Here is a 24,250-nt window from a genome sequence, read left to right on the forward strand (position 1 = left end):
AAATTATTATATATAAGTAAAAGAAGAATCATTGGACAGATTACAAAATGAAAATATTTGTAAATATTGATGAATATACATATTGTGTAATCCATAATAATAATTAAGTATGCGATAGCGAGAGGACAGTGTGTTTGAAAGTGTTTTTGTGGATGTACATATTTAGTATTTTCATAATATTAATAGAACACATTTCTGAATTTGGAAGGACTATGAATAAAACTTCGCTAAAGTTATATTAAATTTTACATTATTTGACTGCATTTGGTCTTTTTCCAATAATATTGATCTGTTTTTCAAGTATTTATACAAAGAGGAAATTTAATAATAAAACGAAATTCATCTTCCAATTCATTGCATTATTTCCACTTTCTATCTTAAAAAAAATTGGTTCAGGTTCATGCAATCTTACTACTTTAGCTTCTAATCTAGTTCTAATTTAGTTCTTGCTCGCGATGAGATATTTAACTCTGACATCCAGTTTTGTATAAATGTATCATGTAGCATTGATTTCATCACAAACACCTCAATTTAACCAAGCATAATGAAAACCAAAAGACTGTAAAAGAGTACACATAACCGTTGCCCATGACTTACAGTTACACTTTGGCCCTTTTTTCTAAATAACAACATATGACAGTAAATATATTTTACATATTTACATTTATGTTTCTTCTAGACAAAATAGATGACCACACTCATCATAACTGAAATTATTTTGGGTTTGAATTTTAATCCGTAAAAGCTGTTTTTGCAGAAATTCAAATGAACTATTTTTAGAAAAATAACTAGCTGTATGCTAGCATTAACATACGAAGTGGAAAAGATATTCAACTCTGTTTGTTTTTCATCAAGATGGATAATCTGGCCAAATAAAAAATCTCGTAACATATTTTAATAATACATTTAATGTACGTCTGAACCTGTGATCTAGTGCAACAGCTGTTATGTAATTGGGTGGTCAGTGTATATAAACACAATTCAATGTTTTATACTTTAATAACGATCGATTACATCTCATGATAGTAAACACAACTCTCCTATGTACAAAAGCCTGCAGCAGTAATCAGATTAACATTAGAGAGTAGGCGGAACCTAATATTCATTAGCAGTTCTGAGTAATCATGGTAACATTTTATATGAATGGATCACCAAACAACAGCAATTCTAACATATTATACGGCTGACACTACACATCAGGGATTCTTAAATATATTCTTTCTGTCCATGTAAGTTAAGGCTATATTGCAGTGTAAATGGGCAAATGTATTTTCCAGGTTTTGTAAACATGTATGAAACCCCCCAAACTAGTTTTACCTTTGTTTTGAATTACTTAATGTTTTTTTTTTTTAAAATCCATCCCCAATTTATTCACTTGTCCTTAAAATCCGGTAATTACTGTATCTGTAAATGATTTGAAGTATCCGGGTTATCTCGTTGTTTTTTTTTAAATTGTTTTGACGTCCTTAGTTGGCCGTAACCGGAAGTTCAGAAAATATTTTGTAAATAATTGTTTTACACAGAACAGTTGATCATGTTCCCGTAACGGACAATTTTTAAAGGTATTTTAAACAATCTCCATAAATTTACTTATCATATTTTCGTCCAGCCATCATTGAATGCAACTAATGTTATCTCCACCAATCCATGACGAGGTGCTTTAGGACTAAGGTCACTTGTTCATTTGTCTTGACAAGTATATTACATAAATGGAAGACCTACCTATGTGATACCTTTGTGAGGTGGGGAAATATTTAAGCCCTGGACGCCTTGTCATTCCCCTAATCTTTTAGGTTGTGTTACTTGGTTCCGATATAGGCTAAAATCAGCTATATATTCAGAAGAATTACGGACACTACGGACCATGGACATTACGGACCAGACATTACGGACCAGATTTAGGGACACTACGGACCAGATTTAGGGACATTACGGACCATCTTCAGAAACTTACGGACCATGATTTATAATGTTTTTAAGCATTTTTTTTTAATTTATTCACTCATCGGTCTTAAATTTGTTAATAAATACTTCAATATGAGTGCTCAGTATGACAATTATCTTTAATGTAACTGAAAAATCCAATGAAATTCCATTGTTAAACATCAATGTATTTTTAATAAAATATTATAATAATGTGAATAATAATGAACGAAATATGTGTTTATCTTATAATTGTAAATGTGAATATTAATGCCAACGAGTGGTCTACAAGCAGTCTGCTCAAAGCATGTGCGAGACTTTATGGGCCTGTTTAGATAAGAATGGTGGCTTTGGTGACATGTGCTGTTTATTCGTGATTAACAAATTAAAAACTAATGAGTGAATAATGAGTGAATAATTTAAAAACAATATGTTTAAATCATGGTCAGTAAGTTTCCGAAGATGGTCCGTAATGTCCCTAAATCTGGTCCGTAGTGTCCCTAAATCTGGTCCGTAATGTCTGGTCCGTAATGTCCATGGTCCGTAGTGTCCGTGACCCATTCAGAAACTTGTTCAAGTCACAATTTCAACATAAAATACTCTCATTGATGATTGAGCAAGACCTACTTTCCCTCAGCCAAATTTCACTTAAGTAACCAAAAAAATGAATCATGGATTTTCAGCCCTCAGCATCTGATTAGTTGACCAAAGAATCACGATCATGGCGTTTCTCAAAGGGGTTTACATCAGGGTTGTCGTAGTGAGGAAAAATGAATCTGTTTTTTAGCGAATTTTTATATTGGTTAGGAAACTTCGGGAAAAGGAGCAAAAGTAATAGAAGAGTCAAGGAAATTTTTAACCTGAGGGTGAAATTCTTTTTCTGTGGAAAACTCCCCAAAATGTCACTTGCTATTTTGAACTACCAATTATAAATATCATGTAATAATAGTTATAAGAAGAATAACATCTGAAAAGAATGAATATTTTCTTGCTCTCAACAGTAGCACTTCATCAGATTCAGAGTTCCGCTTCCGGGTCACAAAATCAACAATATTGGATGATTTCCGATGCTTATGTTCATATTACACTCTGTGGTAAATGAGCACCTCAGAGGAACTGGGCAGGGATTTTACTCATTTAAGGGAGGGAATAAATTTGACCCTTGGGGGGGAAACCCTCAAACATCGGCTTTATCTCTCTTATTGAGCAAGGAAAGTGAATCCAACTTGATCAGTATACTGTATTATATCACTCAATAAATTTCAGAAGTTTCGAAACAGACTATATCAATGCTATCCTCAGGCTGTTATAGTGCACACTGCACAGATTCTGGAGTAGTAGAATTTAGTGCATCTAAAATTATGTCCAAGGCTTTTGCAGTTACAATATTTAATCATAATGCTTTAATTGTGTATGCCACAAATAATTTAGTATGAAATCCTCTGTTTGAACCCAGCCACATTGATGTGGCATATAACCCTTGACTTTATTGCTATGACTGCTGCTAAAGGGCCCGATCTCACCTGGTATCAACAACATATCTGTATCACAAATGCCGTCTGTGTTTGTCAAGGTGTCAAGGTCGTTCACAGTCTCTGTTGAGCTTCTTGTGCCACTTACCAAATGTATGCAAGTCATTCTTCTTATGTGCTGAACACGAACAGAACTATATTTAATCTCTTATTGTCTGTGACTGTTGACGACCAATGTGAGCATTTCTTTAATATCAGACAAAAATATGAGCATGCACTAGGTTTAATTATATTAAAAACAGTTGGATTTTAATGATGATTTAACAAAACATAGACAAACGTTCTAGTGACGGAACATATTATGACAACATGATCGTTAGTATTGGCAGCATTCAAATCTCATGGGGGGTATTGTTGTTGATGGGACTAAGCATTGATGAATTCTATTTGGTTAAGCCGAGGAAAAAGGTGTGAAGAGTGGCAAACCTTGGAGACCTAAATGGATCAATGCAGACAGGCTCATAGTTTTAAGAATCAGGGGCGGTAACACCCCCAACATACTAGTATAATTGTCTGCACAGGAGCAGTATCAAAGTCATTGGATGCAAAGTTCTTGGAGACCATAACAATGGTTACAATGCACAATTTACGGCAATCATGTTGGGGAGAAGGTTGAAGGGTACACAACTTTTGATGATGGGGCAGATATCAAGAGCATGGCCGTTTAAAATAAGACCAGGGGAGCAGCTACAAGGTAGATCTGCGCATATTTTCAGTGATCAAATAGTAATAAAGATCGAGGTGGGAGCTGAAGCTGCCTAGACAGGCATACATAACATTACCATGGTGGCCACTAGGAGAAGTGCAATAGAGCTAAAAACTAGGGATGGAAGCGAATATCCGAGTATCCGGATATCCGGATATCACGCAAGTATTCGGATACCAAAATGGGTATTCGAATATTCGTTAAAAATTAAATTTCAATGAAATCGCTAAGCAGAGACATAGCAATTGTATAAAACTTTTCAGATGAAATATTTCAGGTGATCAACAGTGTCTGTCGCGAAGCGGGTATGTGTCACAAATCGTCTGCTAATTGGGTGTTTGCACAAGGCGTGATATTGTGCCCTTCTGCAGCACCCTGTGAAGTTCTATGACCTTATTTACAATGACAAGTGTTGTTTTATGATCTCAGATGTGCTTAATTGACACTAATTGGCACTATTTGATATTAAACGGATTGATCATTAATCCGTAGGAATTGATCGTCCATCACAAGTTAAGGGTCGTGCAATCAAAGCTATTAATGACCGTATGCATCATATTTTTGATGAATATGCATGAAGAAATTATTGCTATCTGAACAATAAATACAAAAACAAATTTGTTTATCTTTTCACGTTTCAATCAAATTTCCATCATTTTGCATCTTGTACTTGTGTCTTGAATTATTAATTGTTATTCCTGTATCACGACTATGGATATATGCCTCCAACATTGACTTCAAGTGTTCGGAAGTATTCTCAAAATCCGAGGATGGTAAATTGTTGTGTGTAAACATTAGTTTAATGATAAATAAAAAAGTACACGCATGTAAATAAAGAAAAATCAGAGCGTCTTTTTGTCTTCTTATCTTTTCCCCAATTATATCCTTCATTACAAAACACGCAGAAATTGTAGGTATTGCATTAAATCAAACAATGTAATGAAATAAAATTACAATCGGAAACCTGCTGATAAATAACAAACTCGAAGGCACGTGGCAGTAACCAAGCAACCACCTCGGCCGAAGTGACTATCAAATTCGCGAGTTGTTTATTAGGTATTCATCATGAGTTTTATGACGTAAAATGAGTAGTTTAGCTTTGATTATAACATTATAAATTATTAAGACTGAGAAAGAATGAATGAAAAAGTGAAAATGCCATATGACGTATTATAAATTAAGTGAACAATTATGTCAAATATCAGAAGGTAGGTGACATATAATAGGAAATTTACTTATTATGAAAACAATTTGATACGAGTATCCGAATAGTATTCGAATACTTGATACGAATATCCTGATACCGATTTGGTATCCGGTTTCCATCCCTACTAAAAACTGTAATTGTAAGCAAAGATGAAAGTTTATCGGAGACATGGGTGGAGAAATTTATTAAGACCTATTATGGCTTTATTTGAAGTGCACTTAAAAAACAAAGTTAAAATTCTGAAAATTTACGACATTTTGATGTGTTTAGATAACAGTTTCAATGCCTAAATAAACTTCACTACCCAGAATGAGGTAACCCTCCTCTGGCACCGAATCCCAGCATTGGTTAGTTCTTTTTTTTTTTTTTTAAATATTTAAGAACCAGGGTCCTAAAAGAAAGTCAGCTCTAAGGCCTTATGAGACAAGGCACAGTGAAATGGGACAGAATTGGTTCCCAAACTTAAGTATCTTTGTATTAGTAGTAGTTGTGTTGAAATAACCAACCCAATAAATCTGTTTTTATATTTGTCATTTTAATTGCAGTCAAAATTGGCTTTGATCAAATAAAATAAAAAGTCTGTATTCTGACATGTGGGGTACAATCTCTTACATATTATGAACATACTGTATTCCACTTTGTCTTAATTTTGTTGACTGTAATTGTTGTTTGCCATTTTAAATGGCTCGTTTATATGATATATATTTTTATAATAGGATCATTGAATTCAGGTACTGGTTGAAAAAGGTCAAACTGCAGTGATGTCTGGTCGTGAAATAATCATCGATCAGGCACCCATAATGATACAACCTCAATGGGCTCCGGTTCCTGTTTCAACAGATGATATTCGTGATCTCTATGAAGACCTGGAGTATGACGAAGATGCTATCAGCCTAGGGTCTGCAGGTAGATGGACAAAGGATCGAGGAAGGAGCCATTACGGTCATGGCAGAATTGGAAAGGTCAGCATGTACTACAATAATTGCTTCAGTGTGTGGGCTTTGAGCATTTTAAGATTTCAACATAAACATATTGCTAATATATTTTCAAAACGCTCAAAATTGTTTGGAAAGTTGAATAATACTAGTCTTACTAGACAGTTAATACGTTGTACTTGATTACATATTTCCCATGCTTTTAAATTTTGATTCTCATAATCATGTTTATGGGATTGTAAGGAAGTATATTTATTGTAACTTTCATTTGGCATTGAAGTGCTAGTTAAATTTAGCCTGTAGTGGGGCGACTGTTCAGAATATTGTTAAAGTTAACAATTTTATGTCGTCATTGTTAACTTTCAAGTCTTTAATGAAGCTTGTGATCTGCAGTACTGCTTATTTAAATATATGAGCATGTCATATTATTTTTCACCTTTAAAAGTTTACTATGACACCATTTACAAGGCTGTTGATTTACAAAGTTATTAACAATCTGTTCAAAGTTTCTCTGTTATCATTTCTTGAGGTATCCAATATAGAAATATGTTTGTTAGAAATATATTTGTCGTTTCATCGTGCCATTCGTAACTAGTAATGTTAATTTTTCGTGGCTGGTCACCCCATATAACTTGGGCATCGTTTTAAAGTGTGTTACTAACTGATTACTAATATGTAACATTTATGACCCAAAATATGTTATAGATAAAGTTATGGCAGTTTTTTTCTTATTTCATCTGATGTCGGAAGTGAAAGGACTGATTTATCAATTTATTTTAAGGTCAAAGTGTGTTTGCATTATTTTTATCAGTAGAATATATATTTTTTATGTTCTTCCTCTACACATTAAACTCCTACATATGATACAAATAATATTGGGCCATAAAAAAACACAATATTTTAAAAATTGCATCCACTTTCATGATTTTGTCACAAATTCATGGTGACAATGGTGATGGCCAGTGGGAACCCTAGTCACCAGATCTCAAACTTTCACTTGATTGTATTTCACGATATCTTAACTGCCTTTTTTTCGTACAGGGCCAAAATGACAGTAATGTAATAGAAGAAGTAGAGGAAGAAGACAATGAAAGAGATGATGATGATGACTCCGAGATTCACTCAAGGGTTGGGGACTTTTTCACGGCCCCCTGCAGGGCTGCTGAGCAGGCCGAGGAGTTTGTAAAAAAAGTCTGGGAGGCTGGCTGGAGGGTTGTCCATCATAATTCCTTGCCCAACTGGCTCCGAGATAATGACTTCCTGCACAAGGGACACCGTTTACCTACAAACTCATTTCTGGCCTGCTTCAAGTCCATATTCAGAGTGCACACGGAGACAGGCAATATTTGGACACATCTGTTGGGTATGGTTACCCTTAAACTATTCAGAAAACAATCAAACTTGTAGGTTTCTTGAGCTTTTATGTTGACAATACTTGCTAATAAATGTAAATAAAAACTATTGATTGAAAAAGAGATTATATGATATTCAGTTCAGTCATGCAGGCATTAAAGCTTACTTGGTTGTAGGATGAACATGTAGTTTGTGGCAGAATTTCACCCTTACTGTTCCTTTGTTTTTTCAGGCATGATAGCCTTTATAGGCATTACCAGTTATTTTGTTACTCGACCCTCGTTTGAGATCCAGTGGCAGGAGAAAGCTGTGTTTTCTGCCTTCTTTGTGGGAGCAATTGTCTGTCTGGGCTTCTCATGGGTGTTCCATACAGTCTTCAACCATTCGCAAGGAGTTGGAAAACTGTTTAATAAGTATGATTATAACCCAATTACATTATTCTTTTAATAAGCTTCGCCACATTTTTCATTTTTATATTTTGAAAACAACATAAACTAATTTTCCTGTATGTCCCCTACGGCACATGTGAAGCCAAAGAGTGTCAGTTTTTCTTCATGGCTTTCTTGATAATTATTAAAACCAGAGTTATTTGCCTAGCTACACATTGCATATAGTTTTATGGGAATTATTTGCTTAAGATAAATTGGTCTAAGTTTAATGAATATTAGTTATTTTTTTATTATACTGTATAATATTAGAAGCAACTAGCAAGGTTCACATACTTAATCTGACACCTTTTTTTGTCCAGGTTAGACTACTGTGGAATAGCAATACTGACAATGGGGTCTTTTGTCCCGTGGCTTCATTATGGTTTCTACTGCAAGCTGGGGGTGAAGATAATCTACATGGCTCTCACTTTCGGCCTCGGAACTCTGTGTATTATTGTGTCTCTCTGGAGTAAATTCAGTGAGCCTAGGTTCAGACCTTTACGGGCAGGTATGTATAATCCAGTACCTTTGTAATATAGTATTAATGTATAGGTACCTCTCAGACGCCAACATTTTTTTTGCTATTAAATATCTTTATGTTGGAAAGTACATGTGAGAATAGTTTTTATTATTTTAGTTGTGTTCGTGATATTATAAGAATTGGAGATACAAAATGTAAATTAAAAACTGAATGGTTCGGTTCATGAAGGTTCATTTTAAGTCTGCAAATTCGCAAAAGCTGGAAAGAAAATGGTGCTAGAAGCCTATGTTATGATCAATTGTGAGACTTTTATAATATCAATCAATACAGAATTTGGCATTGCTACATGTATGTTTCACAACACAATTTGTTATAGAAAATTAGTATAGGCATGGATGTTACCATAAAAAATATTAAATGCTTAACAAAGGCAAAATTTGAAAAATATCACTGGATTACAATTTGTTACTAAATTTCATCAAAACAAATTGACAGGGCTGTCTTTCTTATTCTCTGGCTATTATTCAATTCCAAACCCCACCTTTAAAATAAATATTTCTCTACAATTTTGTGATTGTTTGTACTTTGAAGAAAAGAAGGGGATCATACACCAGACACAAAATGGCCATTATATATTCTTTTTTATTGGTGCGCAATATGCTGTCACTGGAATTCAGTTATTTCTATTAAATGTTAATGATATCGCCTATAAAACAAAATGCTTTTTTACACTTAATTTTATTTTTTAATAATAATAATAAGATGTATTTGTGTCAATTGAAAGTGACAATCTAATTCAAAATCAATGCAAACATAAATAACACACATGCATTTTGAGTGATAAAACTTTAACTACTTACTAAATAATGCATTTATGGAAAATATTAATTATTGATAACAATATTGTAACCGTGTATAAAATAGCTTAAAGCGCAAAAATATTAAATGATTGGTGAATGCTAAAAGATTTACTGTGGTTTACTATAGTCTCATAAGGTAGAAATACAATGTTTTATTCTTATTTATTTCAAATTTAACTCGGTATCCTTCATAAGAACCATTGTATTTGACATTTGGTCATCCATTTTGAAATATCAAAATAATATCATTAATTATGGTTTATCTAATTTGGGAATAAGAGTGCATCTTTAAAAATCCCTTTTTCTATCAAAATCATCATGAGGACCTGACCCTGTTTTTGCTAGAGGTGAGAGACAGCCCTGGTTAATATACATTTGTATAAATGAACTGCTCCAACTCTGATGAACATTGTATATGTATTGCAGGTGTTTTTATCGCATTTGGCCTGAGTGGTGTGATACCAGCCCTCCATATTGTGATAACAGACGGGTTCTGGGAGGCCGTTAACAAGCATTCTCTCGGCTGGCTTTCCCTGATGGGTTTACTCTACATTGTTGGGGCTCTCATATATGCCATCAGAATTCCAGAGAGGTTATTTCCTGGCAAATTTGATATTTGGGTAGGTATTTCTGTCAACAAAATGTCATGAAATAGAGGATTGTTTCAGAGTAAGGTCACAATGCATTTCACTAAGTAAGCACCTTAAGATTTATTAATGAGTGATGTGGCCATGAGTGCAATGTCTACTTTTGGTGTTCACAAGGTGAAATTGATTTTTATGTCCTTGAAGATCAGCATATTAAAACAACATTGTTTTTCTGTCTGCTTTTCCGTATCGTGGTTGTAAGTTTGGCATGCAGGGAGTGATTTTAAAAGAACTTGCCACATGTGTTTGGTACATACAGAGGACGCCTTGCATGCAAAACCCAAGTTCCTATCCCGAAGGTCAAGGTCACACATACAGATTTATCATTATGATTTGGGTTTCTGTGTCCGCGCTGTTTCTTTGTCATACAGGGAGGGTCATAGCACATGTGTTTGGTACAAGACGTGGTGTCAGGTACAAGACACACATCCTACCTCAAAATTCAAGGTCATGTTTAGAGGTTAAATGTCATGGAATGCTAAACATATGCACATAAAGTGTAGGTGGTTGTGTTCAGGCTGTAATTTTGTTATGCACAGACGGATTTTAAAATAATTTGTGTTCCGACTTGAAAGTTCAAGGTCACACTTAAAAATTAATCAATATGGAATGATGCATAGAATATATGCATATTGATAGAGTAAAATTGGTTGTGTAGACCAGCGGAGAGCATATTATTAAGGGATGTACATTGTCGATACAATTCCAGTTTCTGACTTGATTTGAGAAAGGATTCAAATGGGCTGGCTACCCCAGTCAGTGCTATGGATTAGGCTTTTATGGTATTCAGAAATGGTTGGTTATATGTTCATTGACAAACAAGACTGCATCCAGCAACTTGATCATGAGTTCATGGTCTAGTTAATGATATAGTCATACTGTGGCTTTTAAAATAGGCAAAAATTAATGATTGAATATTTATAAGCTGACTGTTTGCCTTTAAAGTAGGCGGTAATAGAATCCAATATCGTTCGATGATACTTGTTACGAAATCATCCCAGCTGGACAGCTGCGCTGGCCTCATTCATGAAGTTGTCCACTCACAAACTCCTTTCTATTGAAATATAGGGGCATGACAAATCACAAGCTAGATTGCAATAGCCATTCTTATGTTGTGTCCCTTTCACTGCCAGAAACTGGAATTGTATTAGTATCAATGTTTATGAAAAAAAAATTGAAAACCTAAAGTATCTGTTTTGTCATATTTATTTGTTTGAATTGTGAATTATTGACCAAATTCACAAGTTTTTCTCTTACTAGAGCAATTGTGAGCAGTTGATCACACAAGTTGGACATTTGAGCTTAATGTTTCCCATTTCATGACACTGTGTGGAAAACTGTTTCAGCGAGCATTTCTACCACTAGATATGGTTGATATCAGGAATAGAGAACAACTTTCCTGTTTTTTCACATTGCTGTGCAATGTCTGGCGATCCAAATCCAATTATGTTAGTAAAACCATGAATCTGGCTGCCAAAACTGTACATAGCAATTTTGCCTGATCACATCTTTCTCTCAGACATGTAAAACTTTTTCTCCAGACAGTTTGCACTTTTTTCCAAACTTGAGCTGATGGGGCCATTTAGTCTGTAAATCTAGTTGAATAACTGCATAATTGTTGTCTGTATTTTGGAAGAGAAAATGTGTACTTGTGTCTTGGAAATCTGTGAAGTGAATTACTTATTAATTTGTGAGGCTTCCTTGATCACACCATGGGGCATTTTCTCTCCAGACATTTCATTTAAAGCTGATAAAAAAATACCCCAAAAATGCATGATTTGAATGTGAAATAAGCTTATATGAATAAGAAACTAAATATTGATTTAGTTTCTGTTATTTCATTTAGGATACTTAAGAATATATATAACAAAATACAAATTCTGAATTTGATCGACATGTATTAGGTTTAGTTTGAAGGCATTTAACAGGGGCCACATTCAATAAGCAACTTAGATTGAAGTTAAATTTAAGATTAGAAACTAGGTGATTTGATTGGCCTGTATATTTAGCTGACCAATAGGCTGAATGGAATCACCGAGGCATGTCTAAGGAAAAGGATAAGATCCATTAAGAATACTGGCAAAGGGTAATACCCTAGTAACACTCCTTGTCTATGGTAGTATAGAGGTGACATGTGGGGAAAACCATGTAATCTCATGGCATTGACCTACTGACTTGTCCCAGTATGACTTAGTATGTTGTAGTTCCTATGACTTAGTATGTTGTGACCATGACTTAAAGTATTGTTCACAAGACTTTGTTATCTTGCGGCCATGATTGACTTATTTGTTTTTCACAACTAAGTATATATGTTGTGGCAATGACTTTTTTTCTTAATCCCACCTTTAAGCTACCTCCAAATCGTGGCCAGGACATAAATGTACTAAGATATAGGATTGAGTATGCTAGTCATGTCCATGAGATAACAAAATCACACATGTATGTATATTATCAATTTATTTATTTGCATACGAAAACAGTTTCGGGATCCATTTTTGTCCTGTTTTATAACATAAAACTGGGAATTTTATTTTTACGTCTGGGAAAGAGGTATATGTTTTAAACATTTGAATGGATACAATTTGGTTAAAAAACTCACACTGAAACTGTTGATGAAAATTCACTAATGAAAAGTTTCAAGTTTTATTGGAAATATCGGCAATACATAAGCCATTGGCCATGAACAATAGAATGAGATGTCACAATTGAAAAGGTTACAAATACAAAAAATAACAACATTTGACATGTACATATTATACAAAAACAGAATAATTCTCTACTTTATTGTGCTATCTAACTATGAAGCAACTGCGTCAATGCTAAAGTAGCGCTGTAGAAAAACACTGTAAATATATTTAAACACATATTGTATTTTTTGAAGGTATCAAAATCCTGAATTGATTCAAGTAATAACTAATGATATATAGACTATATTTTGTTTATTTATGCTTACAATACACTACATAATATTGTGATACATGCAAGAGCATCTTAAGTGACACTCTTATTTAAAATACATGTTTAACAAACATAAACTTTGAGTGATAAACCTTTAACAACATACTAAATAATGCATTTCTGAAAAATATTAATTACTGATAACAAGATTGTAACCATGTATTTAAACTGTAGCTGAAAACTTACAAATATTAAAGGACTGGTGGGTCCTTAAAGATTTACAGTGATCAACTATCATCTAGTAATGTAGAAATACCATGTGTGCACCTTCCTTTCAAATTTAATTACTGAATTGTAACTAGCTGAATGTTGTGTGTTTATTTCAGTTTCAGAGTCACCAGATCTTTCACATGTTTGTGCTGGCCGCTGCCTTCGTCCATTACCACGGTATCACAGAGATCGCCAACTACCGACTCAGCAATGGGGATTGTCTTACTAATGAGTATTTCTAGGGAAAATGGAATAGAGTTTATGTGGAACAAATAGACATATTTAATTATTACATATATAAAATGATGCACGCTATTAATAAATAAATACACTGCAGTTTTTGAGACAGTATTTATTGCACACGACTCATTCTAAATATATAATTCACATATCCCTTGGAATCATGACACATTTTATTGACAAATATTCTATAGCTATGTACACTATTTACAGTGTTGCAAGCTTCATTCTTATTTTGCTATATATTTCTCTCAAGATGGATACAAAGAGCTTATTTCATGGTGCACAGATCTGAAAAATGTTCTCTCTTTGATTAAAGGCATCATACAAAAAGTGTAGGACCAATGTTGTATGTTACCCATCTGCAATCAATTGTGTAGAACTGGGTAACTTTTGGTACGTCAAATCATTTGATTAATTGGTCAATTATCCAATAATTACAATCAATATATCTTTATACTAATGCCAGCAGCAGTCAGGTGTTATATGGTATACTACTGGTATTATCTCATTTCCTCCAGTTTTGGAGGGAGACAATGAATATAAACAGAACTCCTTAAAGTGTTCAAGCCGTAAGCAGCCTTACAGCCAACCTGTAAGCAGACTTACAGCCAACCAGTAAGCATCTTACAGCCAACCCGTAAGCAGCCTTACAGCCAACCCGTAAGCAGACTTACAGCCAACCCGTAAGCTGTCTTACAGCCATCTCGTAAGCTGTCTTACGGCTATAGTCAGATAAAGGAGAGTTCAGAATATCCTTTCAGGAAAGGCCTACATGTATGATTATGTATGGTATATGTTTGATGATAAAAGCATGAAGGAGAACTTGCAAATGACAAATTATGAATTACCGTATTATAGTTAGAATATTGTGATTAAAGCTGTTGTGGATAACTCACAACTCACACACCAGCGCATTACTTGTTCATGTTGTATATATTCTTTCATTCGAAATTGTTGTTATTTTAAATTTGTTGTGCACTACATAAATCATAATTGATGAAATTGTTCATAATTATGTATGTAAATTTTAAAAGTGACACTTTTATCTTGTAAAATAGTGTAATGTTTTGAATTGAGCATATAATTATGTTTGTGCAAAACTGCTAGTTTCCAAAAAAAATTGAAGAAGTTTGACATTAATTGATGAAAAACATTTGCATTGATATTGATGCTGAGTGACATGAATTAGAATATTAATAGTTCGGGAAAAAACTAGAGTTTATAAGGTTAAAACTTAAACTTTTGAAATTATTGTTCTTAAACCCTGACTTTAACATGTTCACAGAACATAAAAAGTATCAAATTACTTCTCTGTAATTTTGCTTCAAAGTGAGATAATTCAGTTTAGTATAATTTAGTTCTGACAGCTTTTATCTCAGGCTTCATATTCTTCAAGAACTCAGCCCTGGAATGACCTTTTGTTTTGTTTACATTAAGATTTTTCTTAAAAGTAAGAAATAAATAACTTGACACATGAGAACAATTCTAGAAAAGTGACAGCATTGCAATCTGCCAACTGTATTATATTCTTTGTTGTTTGTACCAATTCTCATTAATTGTGGATAATGTTTGTTTGTCACCATTTTAATACATATGTGTGAACCTTTCAAATGGAATATATGTTAATCATTAACCCCCAACCCCCCATGTAGTGTTATATCAATTTTATGAATTAACAAACTAATTTGAATTTGAAGCTACACAAGAACGTACAGATATGTTGTATACATGCATGTATGTCCTTTCAAGAAAATGTTCTTGAAAGAGTTATTTATAGATATTGCCCAGCCTTCATAAAACACCTCAAGTCAATTCTTAGCTTTAGTCGATTTCTGAAGATTTTCATAGGCAGATTTAACCTTTAATTGTGTTTATTGCATTAAATTAATAAACATAAAGTATTTTAGACAAAGTAATCATTTTATATGTCAAGTGAGGAAATTTCTGAAGTTAGGAAACGACTCCAGACGTTTTATGAATAACGGCTATGATTTATGTCTTTCACTTTCATTGGATCCATACCTCATGGTTTTTTGAGTTATGGTGTCCGATGGACAAATAAGCTTGTCATTTTATTGAGCCATTTGTGATGTTTAATTGTCATGCCCCGATGTTAAATTGTCATGCCCAGATGTTAAATTGTCATGCCCAGATGTTAAATTGTCATGCCCAGGTACCCGTATCATGGGTTTAGCTTATTTATTACATAAAGATGAGGTTATGACAGTTCATGTATTTGTATCCCACTTGAACTGAAATCGGACTTGGAATGACCTTTTTTGCACTATTACAGGCCAAAAATGTGTTTTTTATTATTTTTTTTTGTGTATTTTTTTATTCTTTTTCCTTTCATAAAATCCTTTCAAATGTTACCAAAATAAATAAAGGGCCACCACGCATCTACAGTTAATATAATCGTACATCAGATACTGTAGAAGAAGATTTTCATGTTACACATTTTCTTGAAACTCGCACATTTCCACGGTATTTTCACTGAATAGTTACAACTTTTTAGTGGGTATGTGCTGTGTCGAAAGTCACATTACAACACATATAGTTAAGAATCATTTATAGCACTTTCCCTCTTCTTTGGAATTAAAGTTGTTTCACAAAAAGGTTTCTCATAAAAATCACTTGTTATTTTACTATGTATTTTACTGGGTATAATTTATATGTAGCTGGGTAAGCAGATTTGTTATTGACATACAGCTTTTTTTTAGAGACCAATATGAAGATTTACATTAGAAAATACAGTAATTATTTTTTTTGTATATTTGATGAAATTTGTTTATTGTGACAGGTTCATCATCTTTAAAATGTAATTGTGGTCCAAAACTGAATGTATTTCCTCTCATTTTGTAGTGTTTACCTATGTATAACAATAATTGAAGCCCAGAATTATGATAGTCTGGTTTTCCCAAGCCAAATTTCCATTACTATGGAAACAAGAGTCATTGATCAGACACATAAATTTCAGTAGCTCGAATTTTATATCAATAGGTTTTATTAAGTGAGATATTTAGAAGCTGCCGCATGCACAGAAAGTTTATTTTTGTTCTTCTTAAAGGATTTGTTGGCAGAATGCTGCACCTGTCCTGCTGTTCAGAAAATCAAAAGTATAAAACTGTTGGACATGAGACTACATGTGTTGTATTATGGAAAGAATTATTTAATTGTAGAAACTCTTTACGTAGGGATAAATTGAGTAGGTTTTAATTTCGAACTAATAAGATTGTCATTCAAAGCAAATTTTGTTATTTTAATTAATGGTTATGACTGTAATTGAAATTTATTATGCAGTTAGGAAGTGCGTTTGTACTATAGAGTCTATTTTGTGTGTTATTTATGGATTGATTTTGAACTTGTTGTACTCCAGTTACAAATAAATCAACAACTCACCTTGAACTGTTATGTTTTAGCTCTACTATTCGAAGAATAAGGAGGCTTTACTTCAGTCCCAGTGTCTGCGTTAGGTTTAAGTTTTAGGGCAAGTTGGCATTTTCACTTCTTTCTCCAATACCCTTTTTTCAATTTACTCAATACTTCACACAGTTGTGTACATCTGGCAATGAGGTAACATAACTCCATATAATCCTTAGTACAAAGTTTTAGGGTACATTGTGTCAGGTTAAAGTTAAAGGGCAAGTTCTGATTGTTACTAATACCTTCTATACCCTTTATTGAATTGACTTAATACTTCACACAAGAAGGTTACACAACACCATTTCATCCTTAATACAAATTATGACCCCTAATTGACTTGGGAACTTCCGTTTAAGTTTCAGGGCATATTGTGTCTGGTTATAGTATGACGGTCAAGTTGAGACTTTCACTAATTACTTCTATACCTTTCATTCAAGTGATTTATTACATAACACATTTGTTAACGGCCGTCACACAATTAGGTTACATACTTGCAACCCCATATTGACACTACACACAAATTATGGTCCTTGATCGCCCTTCTTTATATTTTGTATTGCTTCTGATAGGCACATTTTTAACCAAAGTCAAACCTGGTTAGATAAATGATGTATGCCATTATTGGTAAAGAATAATTTTACGTTTGACAAATGGTAACCAAATTGAAAACAAAGAGTTAATGGAGGCCTTTGATGGGAATGTTTTTTTGGGCACCTAGGGTCAAGGTCACTGTTACTTAAGTTAGGGTTGAGATAATGCAACAAAACTTGGTATATAGGAACCTTTATAAAGACCTTTCATGGGATTGTGTTTGGGGCCTCTAGAGTCAATGTCAAGGTCATTCTTACTTAAATAGATAACCATTTGGTACTGAAGAACCTTAGTGTTTGCGTATTGTTACCTAACTTGGTATGGGAAAAGTGTTTATGTCTTCCATGGGGTTGCATTTGGAGCACCAAGGGTCAAGTTCACTATTAATAGAAATAGTTAAAAAACCCCAGTTCAAACTGAATCTCATGCCAATTGCTGGAGTTCTTCTGATAATCTTTGGTTTAGTCGCATTGCGGCGTTCTTGTTTTTTTTTATTGTTTTTGACACGAAATATTAAATCATTTTTGTATTCATTTCTAAGACAAAGCGGTGTGAAGTCGAGCGCGCTGTCCTTCGACAGCTCTGTTACTATACGCATTAAAACTTATGCTCGTGTTGTATGCTCAAAAAAGAGTTTAAACAACTCTGAATTTCAGGATCCATTAGGTTTGAACAGTTGTTAAATATCTACGGTACCTGGAGAATATGAAATATAATGGTACATTCACGGGTTATTTGACGAGTGTTTGATGGTTTTCTTGATTATGAGTAGATAATAACAAATGCTATTTTGTAATAAATCAAAGTCATTAAACGTGCTTATGGCGGTTGATCATACTCTTTTTCAGTTGATAGCGTTCCTGAGGTAATCAAACCAGTCGTGGAAAAATTCTAAAGTATAAAAGAGTCATTTACCGAATGCTTGATTGAACACTTAAGGATTCGTTCCAACTTCAAGATAGGAGATTTATCTCGTATAATCATTTCAGCAGAAACGTTCATGAGATGGCATATTACGTACACATATTTGAGTAAGGGCTAAAAGAAACATATTTGAAAATATTTAGAAACATGAGCATGATTGGAAAGCGTGAAATAAAGAGACCAATACCGGCTTTACCGAAGGGGACTCTAGGTCTACACTCCGCTTGTCTGTACGTCCGTCTGGAAAGGCCGGACGTTGCAATTATTAAAAAAAAAATCTATCTTAATACAGCTTGGTATGTGGATAGAGGATCATAAGGAGAGAAGTCATGTCATAGTTGTTATTTTGGACAAAGAAGTAGGTACTTTGTCAACGTGAAAATACCATGCAGTGTTTGACCGGATTATGGTATGACTCAAATTACTTAAAGCTAAATTCATTAAACTTATTATGTCCAAAGAAAGTTTTTAGAACAATTATGCACGCGTTTTTTCGTCGCATAGAAATTGGTTACTTGGCAACACAAAAAGTGAAAATACCACTTCCTGACATAACTTCAAGTATATATACAAGCTACATTCATGGAAGTAAGTATGCTATTTAAGGAAGTCTAATGTTTAAATGGCACTCCTTTCCACAGACTCATTTTATTTGTCAGATCTTTGATATGGACAATAAAACAGTTAAAATCTCTCTCTTTTTGACTGGAACCTGCGATGACTCAAGAATAATTTAAGTACTGTGAAGTCATTTATATTCGTTGGCATGAAATTTCGTGGTTTGTCGAAATTTTACATTTTCGTGGATACTTGAATTCATGGTTTTCCATTTCTGCAAAAAAAATCCTAATCAGCGATCGTCCTAAATCGTCTGCATTATCTCCACGCGCTGGGCACATGATTTCCCTCTTCTACGTCATACGGTTTATGACTCGCAATAGTGGTACAACATGCCAATTACATGAATTAGTGCGTATACCCATTTTATTGGAAATTAAGGTCATAAAAGAAGATGCACCCTAATCAGCGAAGCCATTGAATACCAATTAAGAATTTTGTAAACTGTGAAAACACCGAAGAAGTGCGTATATTTGAGTAAACAATCAATGTAATCGATTAAATATTTCTTTAAAGAAATAATGAATTGATTTAGTTTGTTATTTGTTAAAGGCAAATATAATATACTACCAAAACAATAATAGTAAGATATAGAGTGAGTTCGGTATTTACGATATATACTGCGACCTCTGTAAAGAATATATTATGTGCGTACATTACATAGTATAAATAACAAGGCAATTGGAAAGGTGAATAAAAGGACTATATTTCGTGGGATCTTAAATTCGTGGATCACCCCACCCACGAAAACCACGAACATTAATGTCCCACGAACATTAATGATTTCACAAGTATATGAAATTATGTGTACTAGTGGTTTGGAACCAAAAAAGGAAATTATGCATATCATCGTAAATATTGTTCACATGCTAAATTACCGACCCAGCCAGCAAAACATATGGGACCCATATGGGTCCCACATGGGTTACCATATGGGTCCCATGTGGGCTACCCATCTGGGCCCCACATGGGTTTTGGAACTGGGCTCTATTTAGGACCCATATGGGTTTTTGAACAGGGCTTGATATGGGACCCATATGGGTCCCACATGGTATTTGTGGGCTCTATATGCCCTACCTAAGCAATTAATTTGGGGTAAACCGTTACTTTTGTTATTACATGTTATGATTTATTGATTCCAATTACCTAAAATATTTTATCTTGAGTGTTCACCTATTGCATTACTATCCTTTCATTGTTTATCTAGACAAACAGCTATGTTGAGAAGTACAAATGACATAATCATAATGTCAACATAATATTTCATTACACAACAAAGATAGCAATAATCTTATTAAGTTTATTAACATGAAAACATTAGAAATTTAAAACAAGATGTACACTAAAAAAGTCAACAAAAATTACATACTGACAATGTTAAGATTTTGCGTAATACTGGCAATATAAAAGTGGCACACAAGAAAAATGTGACTGAAATTATGACACATTTTTTTCAGTTTGGTTTGACAATACCAAGCTAAAGAGATCTAGTAATCAAGTACATTTATATGATAATTTGATTAATAACTTAATAATAAGTGAAAACTGTTTTATTGATTGTATCTGTCAAGTAAAGCTGTCAAACTGAAAAAGCGTGTCAAAAATTACATGTAAAAACACACACTTTTTAAAGGCTTTAACGACATACGGAGCTCCTCGGCCATTTTATCAAAAACAACCTCGGATGTATTTGGACGGTTTACATACTTAAAAAGTGGTACGTTTAAGTCTGCTGCAAGTAGATCGTTAGTAAATTTTTTAGCAGTTAAACTTTGTGACTTAACTCTTGGGAATCTTAATTATGTTTGCAATAATACACTTAACTGGTAATCAATTAAAACTTAGATCAATAAATACAACTCCAAAACCCTACATTTAATTAATGATATAATTAAGAAATTTACAAACTACTTCAACTGATGTACCAGCATACATCTGAGGTTGTTTTCGATAAAAATGGCCGAGGAGCTTCGAATGCTTTAAAGAATGTGTTTAAAAAAAATACACTAATCGAAACGCACAATTCTAATAAACAGAGCATGGAGTGCATCTACACATTCAAGTATAACAATATTGCTTAGACATAAAGCAGCGTTTCAAACCAGAAATGAAATAACAGTTTCAAGTTAATTGGCACCTTCCCCTAACACTATCGTTATCGGTATGAAATATCAGTAAGCAGGGAACCAGACTAAAGGTTTATATTAAGAAGAAATTAAAAAATGAAATACGGAAACATATCTGTTCCTTGTGTATTTATGTATCATCGCCACAACATCGTGCCTTACCATCTAACACTGCCCTACTATATATAATGATAATGCCGAGTATATGGGACCCATATGGGACCTATCTGGGGCATGCATATCATGGCAAAAGATGTGAAGCCGATTCATGAAATAATGAACTTTTTTCACATAGTATCGATGTTTATATATTTTCATATAACAATGATCTTCGTTTCCCTTTGTGTATCCAATTAATATAGATGAGCAGCTATATGGGTCCCATCTGGGCATTCTCAACCATATGGGTCCTATATGGGCCCCATATGGGCTTTTTGCCCAGATTCAGCCCATATGGGACCCATTTAGCCTTGCTTGCTGGGGATGAACAGAGCACTGTTTTTTTAAAAGTTCTATGTATCTCCAACTACTAGCATATCTCTCAAAATGAAATACAAAACAAACAAACAAACAACATTAATCAGTAATATAATGATTGTATTATGTTTTAATGACGGAAAGGCAGTAATGTTCCAAATATTAGACTTTTAAATTCCATATTGATCGACGTTTTATGTGCCTTATTTATTGGTTGAATAGGGCATATGTTGGCGTTCACATTAGATTTGAAGCGGGATAATTTGTCTGCTTTATCTTTATGGTGTAAACTTAAGCGTCAAACTTCTATAACAGAGCACGGTTCATTATTTTATTTGTACGCCTAATATTTTTGCTAATGTTATCCAATTAAGCATAGATGAATTTTCTAACATTTTTTCAGATGTTCATAATCCTGTACATATGTTGTTAAAATTTCAGTGTAAATCTAGTTTTAAACATTCCTGTGATGATAAAGTTGCTGCAAAACTGTGGAATGCTAGCAATAAAGATGATTTTATTAATAATATCAATTCAAATAAGATTGAGGATATACTTAGAGAGTTAACTAGTCTTGAAAATGAAAACGATACAAGTATAGATGCATTGAACCATGTTGTTTCGAGTATTGGTCAAGTTTTTCTAGATTCTGCAATAAAAAACAAATGTGAATCACGATTAAATAACTCTGATAAAAAGACAAATAATAAATCACGTTGTTGGTTTAATGCTGAATGTAAAACTGCAAGACGAAACTTTCATACAGCTAGGTTTATGTTTAAATTGAAGAAAAATGATGCAAATAAAGAAAATTTGAATGTACAAGGTAAACATTATAAGAAAGTTTTGAATAGCAATTTTAACATTTATAGGCAAGGTTATTAGACTGAAGCAAATGAGTAAGGCTAAGCCAAAAGAAGTTTGGAAAGTTTTAAAATCTAAACAGTCTAGTAATGTCAATGCATCTTTAGAAGATATGTATAATCATTTCAAAAATATTAACTCCAACGCTAATTCTGATAATTTGACCTGAACGACGATAATATGGAAATATTGATATTGACGGAAATGAGTTAAATATACCAATTACATATGATGAAATTGAAAAAGCGATTAAACAATTAAAGAACAATAAAGCGTGTGGTGAAGATAATATTTAAATGAACATATCAAATATTCTTATTGTTGTTTCAAAGAAGTTTATATTAAACTTTTTAACATTATGTTTGATAAAGGTCTCGTACCACAAAACTGGACCGTTGGTATTATACATCCAATTTATAAAAATAAAGGTGATACATCTGATCCTGTAAATTATAAACGAATCACTTTACTTAGTTGTTTTGGTAAATTGTTTACCTTAATACTGAATAACAGATTTCAAAAATTTTCAAGATTCATGATTTGTTAAGTGAATCTCAGTCAGGTTTTAGACAAGGATATTCAACAGTGGACAATATGTTTGTCATAAATATGTTAATAGACCTTTTTCATATTCAAAGAAAAAGTTATTTTTGCATTTATAGGAGCATTTGATACCATAAATAGAAGCTACTTGTGGCTAAAATTAGATAAAATGTGTATAGCAGGGAAATTTATACAAATTATAAAAAATATGTATGAAAATGCTTAAAGTTGTGTACGTGTTAATGGTGTAAAGTCAAACTATTTCCCTTGTACTATAGGTGTAAGGCAGGGCGAGAGCCTTTCTCCGTTGTTATTTTCTATGTTTGTGAACGATTTACATAGCTTCTTTGCAAATAGTAATATTGTTAAGGGTACAATTGTGTATAAACATTATGATGATGTTCGTTTGATAGATTTTTTAAAGATATTTGTATTGCTCTATGCAGATGACACAGTCATATTGGCAGAATCATATACAGATCTGCAAAATGCTCTAAACATATATGAACATTATTGTAAAAGATGGCAACTTACTGTTAACACCACTAAAACAAAAGTGCTTATTTTTCGAAGGGAAGACGTATTGAACACGAATTCCTTCTATGCGATGATAAATTAGAAATAGTAAACGAATATAAATTTTAGATGTGTTATTTAGTAGAAGTGGTTCGTTTTTCAAAGCAAAAGAATATATCGCAAAGCAAGCCACTAAAGCTATGTTTGTTTTGTTGAAGAAAGCTAGATATCATTGTCTTTCTATTGAATTGCAATTGATTTATTTCACAAAGTTGTCAAACCTATTTTGTTATATGAACAGAACAGAACAGATTTTATTTCAACTTATGCATAAAGCATCTCGTTACAGTATTCGTACAAAGAAAAGACAAATGTCATAATATGTGATCAACGTGTATAAGATGGTACTTTTAGATAATAGAGTAAACAATAAACTGTAGATATCATATTGTTATATGGAGAATGTTAACAATGTATCAATAAGCTAAATTATAGTAATATAAAGTAATTGATTCCACAAAATAATAGCTAAATAGTGGAAATGTAAATGGTGATAAAGGTGGTTACTCATTTATATCATTAATGATTGTATTACGTCTATCGTTAGCAAATAATAAGTATTTACAAAGATTAACAATAGTTGTTTTACAAGAACAGTTGAGTAATTCAATAAACTTATACATAT

General features: G+C 33.2%; 1 protein-coding gene across 1 annotated transcript; it reads left to right on the forward strand.

Annotated features, from left to right (window-relative positions):
- The first annotated feature begins 1,431 nt into the window (after positions 1 to 1,431).
- Positions 1,432 to 15,094, forward strand: LOC128218017 (adiponectin receptor protein-like). The gene is made up of 7 exons (XM_052925523.1): positions 1,432 to 1,562; positions 6,100 to 6,330; positions 7,345 to 7,666; positions 7,889 to 8,069; positions 8,405 to 8,592; positions 9,852 to 10,045; positions 13,357 to 15,094. Exons 2-7 carry the CDS (start codon positions 6,130 to 6,132, stop codon positions 13,480 to 13,482), a joined length of 1,212 nt encoding a protein of 403 aa, XP_052781483.1. The 5' UTR covers positions 1,432 to 1,562; positions 6,100 to 6,129; the 3' UTR covers positions 13,483 to 15,094.
- The last annotated feature ends 9,156 nt before the right edge of the window (positions 15,095 to 24,250 follow it).

The sequence above is a fragment of the Mya arenaria genome, chromosome 14 (genome assembly GCF_026914265.1).
Source record: "Mya arenaria isolate MELC-2E11 chromosome 14, ASM2691426v1".
In the NCBI taxonomy this organism is placed as follows: Eukaryota; Metazoa; Mollusca; class Bivalvia; order Myida; family Myidae; genus Mya; species Mya arenaria.

What these genes read in the sequence shown, in the direction of transcription:
- LOC128218017 (XM_052925523.1), top strand. Translation starts at nt 6,130, where the DNA reads ATGTCTGGTCGTGAAATAATCATCGATCAGGCACCCATAATGATACAA. An exon ending in GTTGGAAAACTGTTTAATAA is followed by an intron (nt 8,070 to 8,404) that starts GTATGATTATAA and finishes TTTTTTGTCCAG; the next exon opens with GTTAGACTACTGTGGAATAG. An exon ending in GTTCAGACCTTTACGGGCAG is followed by an intron (nt 8,593 to 9,851) that starts GTATGTATAATC and finishes TATGTATTGCAG; the next exon opens with GTGTTTTTATCGCATTTGGC.